Source organism: Hipposideros armiger, unplaced genomic scaffold (genome assembly GCF_001890085.2).
Source record: "Hipposideros armiger isolate ML-2016 unplaced genomic scaffold, ASM189008v1 scaffold_283, whole genome shotgun sequence".
NCBI lineage: Eukaryota > Metazoa > Chordata > Mammalia > Chiroptera > Hipposideridae > Hipposideros > Hipposideros armiger.
In genome coordinates this window covers 2248040-2254827 of record NW_017731633.1, presented here as the reverse complement: position 1 = coordinate 2254827, position 6788 = coordinate 2248040, and the positions used below count along the sequence as shown (strand labels likewise).

General features: G+C 45.9%; 1 protein-coding gene across 1 annotated transcript in view; it reads left to right on the top strand.

Moving 5' to 3' along the window:
• KLK5 (kallikrein related peptidase 5) overlaps positions 1 to 3021 on the top strand; it is a 12199-nt gene extending 9178 nt beyond the window's left edge. Inside the window, exon 7 of the mRNA XM_019658172.1 lies at positions 2650 to 3021. Within this exon, the coding sequence (XP_019513717.1) occupies positions 2650 to 2805 (156 nt within the window). The 3' untranslated portion in view covers positions 2806 to 3021. The remainder of the gene's footprint in view (positions 1 to 2649) is intronic.
• The last annotated feature ends 3767 nt before the right edge of the window (positions 3022 to 6788 follow it).

Sequence of the window (6788 nt, the reverse complement as noted above, 5' to 3'; positions counted from 1 at the left end):
AAACTGCATGAATAGGGTAATTTCAGAGAGTGGTAAGGGCTTTGCAGAAAGTAGAACATAGCTTTATGATGGCAAGTGATGGGAGGCAAATATTCAAAATGGTGGTTGGGAGGGTCTCCTGAAAGATGTGGTATTTGAGCAGAGACTGAATGACACAAAGAAGCCAGTCTTTCAAAGATTAAAGGTTAGGAAAAGCATGTGCAAAGGCCCTGAGGCAGGAAAGAGTTTGGCTGATTCAAAGAACAGAAAGAAGACAGTGTGTCTGGAGTTAGTGTTTGGAGGGGTGGGAGCCAGTAGAAGTTGAGGCTAGAGAGATGGGTAGGGGCCAGTGTTCAATAATAGCTCTTGATCCCCAATGTAGAGCTTCTCTGTGTTCTAATGGAAGTTATATCTATTGAGGGTGGCAGAAATTAAAATTAAACTGTTAAAGCAATCAGGACCCTTTCCCTGTATTCAAGCCTCCAAGAGTTCTAGTGCAATGTAAATTAATGAGCTCTCTGCTGGCAGGATGAACAGATGAGTAATATCAGCGTTTAGCAAGCTGTGGGCTTAGATAGCACTCTAGTCCCATTCTGGTGGCTGTGAAATGCTCCCCTCTCCCCCCAAATTTTACGAACTTGACAACTGCAACAGCTTCCCAGGTCTCCCAGTTTCAACTCTGTCCCCACTTAACAGTGGAAGCACACACATCAGGATGGAGGAGTGGGGAGGGGCTTTTTATCAGAAGAAATGGAAGCACACCTAATTTGAATGCTGGCATTTTAAACCATTTAGCCTTTCTGTAGCCAAGCATAGTATCTTGTGTCTTGGCTGTTGTTTTAGTTTTTTGCAGACTTCAAGTTGCTTTTTCAAACCAGCCTGTGGTCTGGGCGTGGCCACTAAAACCAAGAAAGAATAACAACAACAATATTAACATGAATAGTATAATAATGATAGCAGCTAATTGCTGGACACTGTTTTAAGTAGTTCTCATACATCAGCTGATTAACTCATTTAAGTGTTGCTATTATTAGCTCCATTTTACAGACAAGGAACCAAGGCTCAGAGTAATTCATTAGCTGGCTCTCCAAAGGAATTCTGCAGGGTTGTTAAAAAAAAAAAATCATGAGAAAAATTAAGCCACAAGAAAGTTGGAATTGCGAGGTCTGGGCGGCCAATCGCTTTTGCCTTGAAACAGTGTCTGCTAATGGGGAAAGAAATCCGGTCTATTCCTTAGAATGGATACCAGGACTCTGGGTAGTCTTTCACATTTTGCTTAAACATAAGTAAGAAATGACAGTAAATAAGTAATAAATGACATTAGTATAGGAGGGTAATTACAGGGAGCTATGGGGAATTAAGGATCGACAACCCAAATTAGTCCAGAGGAGTAGTTCTGTCCACAGAAGGAGTTCCAAACCTCACGAGAGATTTAAAGAGTTTATATGAGCCAAGGCTGAGGGCCAGATGGGAAATGCTCCAGGAAATGGCAGTTTTGCAGTTGATTTCATATATTTAGCATCAAAGGAGAAAACATAAGGAAGGTTCCATGAAACCCAAGAGTGGTAGATTAAGGAGGCAGAAGCCAGCAAAGGGGAAATCTCTAGAATTGGATACAGAGTAAAATGGAGAGTCACTTGTTTCTTTTACACGGTGGATGCAGGATAGTCAACATCTCACCTAAATATTTGTGAGGTATGCGATAAAAGATACCAGTGAGGAATGTTGGGGTCATCTCCTCAAGGTACCAGGGGTTTATCTCCAGGACTGGAGAAGTGATCATTCTGACATTTGAAGTATGTTCTTCCAGACGCACAGAGACAATGGACAAGACTCCCTCAGGGTAAAAGTTCACCCACCATACAGAACTCAGGACGTGACTTTCCGCAATGACCCGCTCGGATAGGGATTGTTTATGACCAGAACAGCCTATGTGGTTATTTTCAGTCATTGACCTTCTCAGGCCTGCCAGGTAGCTCACTTTTCATTCAGAGCACTTAACTGGGGGTAACTCTGCACCCCCCCCCCAGGGGACATATGGCAGTGCCTAGAGATATTTTTGTTTGTCACAACTATGCGGGGCTTGGGAATTGGAGAGAAAGGAGGGCAGTTACTGGTACCTGGTGTGTAGATGCCAGTGATGCTGCTAAACATCCTAAATGCACAGGCAGCCTCTCACAGCAAAGAATTATCCGGCTCCATGTCGAAGGTGCCCAGATTGAGAACCGCCTCTTGGCAGAAGTGAGGTCTAAGTACAAGACGGATGGATGAAAGGATGGATGAAGAGTGAGGAAGGGAAAGGCAAGAGGGTCCAGTAGGAGAAATATGGCAGTCAAAGGCTGGAGGGGAGAGTGAGAGCGATAAATAGAGAGAGACATGCAATGAGGGAGACAGAGAAGAGGTTGGGGTTGGGTAGCAAGGGACAAATGGGGTTTCTAAAAGTTGGACATGGAGTGAAAAGTTAATATTCTCTCTCTCTCTCTCTCTCTCTCTCTCTCTCTCTCTCTCTCTCCCCCCTGACTACCGCCCTCTGTCTCTTCATCTCTACTTTGTCCACCTCTGTGTCTCTGTCTTGCTGTTCTGGTCCTTCTTCATCTGTGTGTCACCCTCTTCCACCTCCCCACATCTCTGATCTCTGCCTCTCTGTGCGCCTTTCTTTCTACCCCACAGGGTGACTCTGGGGGCCCCGTGGTCTGCAACGGCAACCTACAGGGCCTCGTGTCCTGGGGGGATTTTCCCTGTGCTCAGCCCAACAGACCCGGCGTCTACACCAAACTCTGCCGGTTCACCAAGTGGATCCATGACACCATCCGGTCCAACTCATGAGTCATTCCAGGGCCCAGCATTCTAGTGTCCCCCCCGCCCCCTGCAAGTCCCCAGCCCTGCAGGGACCTGACACTCCTTCCAGACCCCCATTCCTTCCCAAGGATTTTGAGGTGTTTAACCTCCAGCCCCCCCGAGTCCTCTGGAATCAGGGCCCCCTTTCCCTGACCGCGTATCTCCAGCTGGATCTTGGGGACACTTCCCAGGATAGCCAGAAATAAAGCGTCCAAGGAGAAGTGGTCTTCGTGTGTGGTCTCCTCCCTGCCCCAGTCGCTGGATAGCCAGGCAGCCGGGAATGCCACTTGTCCCCTCTGCACTATCGTGTTTGCTTTAGGTTATTTCAGTTACGAGAAACAGGTCCACTCAAGCTGCTTTTCACTTTCTTCACAAATATGAATCGAGTGGCTGGCTAGTCTGTGCCAGGAACGGTTCCAGGGGCTGGGGACACTGCAATGGGCAAAACAGGACAAAAACCCCTGCCTTAGTAGGGCTCGCGTTCTAGTCAGAGAAGACAGACCATAAAGCCATAAACAAATATTAAAACATTATGGGCTGTGCTAAGTATGTAAATGATATGAATATGGGGCATGGGGAAAGAGAAGGAATGTGGGGAGAAGGGGGCTGTTTCTATTAAATGGTCATGGAGGCTGTGGAGGGCAGTATAACAGGCCTCCCCACACACACACCAAACAACAACAACAAAAAGATGTTCACATCCTAATCCCTGGAACCTGTGAGTATATGACCTCACATGTGACCAAAGGGAGTTTGCAGGCGTGATTCAATTAAGGATCTTGAGATGGGGGGATTATTTTGCATTATCTGGGTTGGGCCATTGTAATCCTAGGGATCCTCATAAGAGGGAGGCAGGGGGCTCAGGACGAGAGAGAGAGATTGGATAAACCACTGGTTTTGAAGATGAGGGAAGGGGCCGTGAGCCTAGAAATGAAGGCGACCTGTGGGAGCTGGAAAGAGCACAGAAATGGATTCTCCCTGGGAGCTTCCAGAAGGAGACAGCCCTGCCTGCTAATGCCTTGATTGTAACTCCCTTGAAACCCATTTTGGACTTCTGGTCTCCAGAGCTGTAAGAGAATAAACTTGTGTTGTCTTAAGCCTCTAAGTTTGTGGTAATTTGTCACAGCAGCCAGAGGACCCTAATACAATAGGAAACTAATAAATCTCTGAGGAGGTGGCATTTGGGCTGAGACCTATGGGATGAAAAGTGGTGAGCCCCATGACTACCTGGAGGTCCTGGCATTCCAGGCAGAGAGAAGGATGAATGCAAAGACTCTGGGGCGGGGATGGGCTGGGCGGATCCCAGGTACCTGTCAAAATCAAACACAGAGACCAGCCTTGAAAATTCCCTGAGCCAACAAAACCAGTTTAGTTATGCTTTGTATAAAGAAATACAAATTTGTCTAGATCGGTTTATAGGAATATAATACATTTGTGTAAATGAAACCCCACAGCACATTATCTGGCACTTGGCTTGTTTTGCTCAACATCTAGATTTTTGTCTATAGCTGTAAACGTCTCATTCTCATTGTTGCACAGTACACTATTGTGTAAACATACTCTAATTTATTTACCCATTTTTGCTGTGAATGGGCATTTGCATAGTTTCTAGTTCTTTCAACTGTTTTAAAGGTAATGTGCGCACATAACATTTGCTAAAATTATGATAAAAAGTGTGGGTGAGGCAGTGAGCGTGAGTCCCCTATACGTCTCGCTCCTGATGACGGAGCCCAGATGCATCCTGGGTTAAGTTTAAGCTCAAGGGTGAGCAGGAGGTAGATGGGAACTATGTGGGGCAGCAGGCTGAGGTTGGTGTATTGTGAACGAGTCTCACTCAGCACAGGGCAAGTTGGGCAAAATTGAGATGTAGTCATCATTTTCTGCACTGCACTGCCATCCGAGCCCAACTATTGCTCAGGATCGCACGTGACCTGAATAAAGGTGTTCACCCTCCATCTGGGCAGCCACGTGATCCGGTTCTAAGCAGTAAGATATAAGCTGAAACCTAGGGGCTGGGTTTCCCTGGGAAGTTTTTGTTTTGCTGATAAAAAGAAGGGCATATGTTTGAACCTTCCAGGTTCTTCTCACCTGGAATGTGAGTGCCCAGAAGTGAATCAGCCACTTTATATCCTGAGGCTAAAACTCACAGGTTAAAGATGAGACCAGAAGACGCAAGAAGAAACGTGCACTCTTGGTGACTTGATTAAGCATGTGCTCTAGGAATGGACTTCCACTATCTGAGCTTGAAACAGAGAGAACAAAACCGCACGTGTCTGGGCTACTGTAGTTGGTTTTCAGTATGCTGACACAGAGACGATGATGGGGGAAATGAAGTTTCTAGGAGCTAAAAGCTAAGCTAAGACATTGTGCAAATTTTCCTGAGTAAGTCTGACTTTCTCTTCCTGTCTGTGTCTTTTCCACAATGGAAGCCGCCTTTAAAGCCACGAGGGCACAGATGTCTGTAAATAGTTTCCATCGAGGGTAGAGAGGATACGTGTGTTTCCTGCATGGTGATGTAAGTGGTGAGGAGAATAGGGCTGTGGTGGTGCAAGAAATAAGCTTCTCACCCTACTAGATATTAAGACATACTATACAACAAAATTAATGTATGAAAAATGAATGTGGTGTTAATGCAAGAACACACAAATGGATCAGTGACACAGAAGAAAGAGTTCAGAAAGAGACCTGTGAGAACTCAGTACATTATATGATCTATATAAAATATGATAAAATAGCAACCCAAATTAATAGGGGAAAGACAGTATGCTTAGTAAATGGTGTAGGGAAAACTGGCCCACTGTGTGGAGAAAAATAAACCTAGATTCTTATCTAACACCACACAGGAAGGTAGACTCCAGAAGCATTAAAGGCCAATATGTGAAAGATACATTATAAAGCTAACAGAAGAAAACCTAGGAACATATCTTTGAATCTCTGAGACAGGGGATGACTTCTTAAGACTTCAAAAGCACAAATCATAGGACAAAACATTGATTAGTTTGATTATATCAAGATTTAAAGTTTGGGTTTAAAGGAGGGTAAGATGGACCATTAATAGGCATTTGTCAGTATGGGAGAAGTTATTTGTAAAATCCAAAATGCACAAGGGACTAAAACGTATAAGATGCAAGAAGCACCTGTGAATTAATAAAAAAGAGAGACACCTTTATGGAAAAATGGGTAGAGGATATGAAGAATTTGCAGAAGGAGAATTCCAAAAGCTAACATGCATATGAGGGGCTATTCAAACTCATTAGTTATCAAAGAAATGTAAATTGAAACAGCAAGGAGATATCACTTTGCACCAGTTAGGCTGGAAATAATTGGAAGGTTGGATAGTGTCAAGTGTGGTCAGGGCCACACAAACATTAGGATGTTTAGGTGCCACTCAAGGGAGTGTGGTGCCTCCAGTTCTGAGGGACGATCTGCCACTATTTCATCAAATGAAATATACACACACCCTATGACTCAGCAATTTCTCTCCTGACTCTACATCCCAAAGAAATTCTTACACACCCACAAGGGGACACGTATGAGGATGTGCCTTACACTGTCCCTTGTGGTGTCCCGGAGCTGGCAGCCATCGAGTCGCCATACCTGGGAGGGTTGTTGGGTAAATGTGTGGGTGCCACCATGGAGCTGGATACAACGGGGCAGGTGCATGAACATTGCAACAGGGCGGGTCTTAAAAACACAGTGCTGGGCCGGCCGAGTGGCGCGATGGTTAAGAACTGGCTTGGGACTCCAGAGGGCCCTGGTTCGGATCCCACATATGAGGGCCAGTGACACTGCCCTCTGCAGCTAAGATGCTGAACAACAGCTCAACCTGGAGCTGGGCTGCCGTGAGTCGCCGGCGACGGCGTAGGCTGCAGCCCCTGCTGCAGTGGGTTGCCATGGGCTACCGTGTGTAGCCAGCAGCCAGCGTGAGCGGCCAGCAGCCACAGTGAGCGGCCGTCCAGAAGCCGGCAACT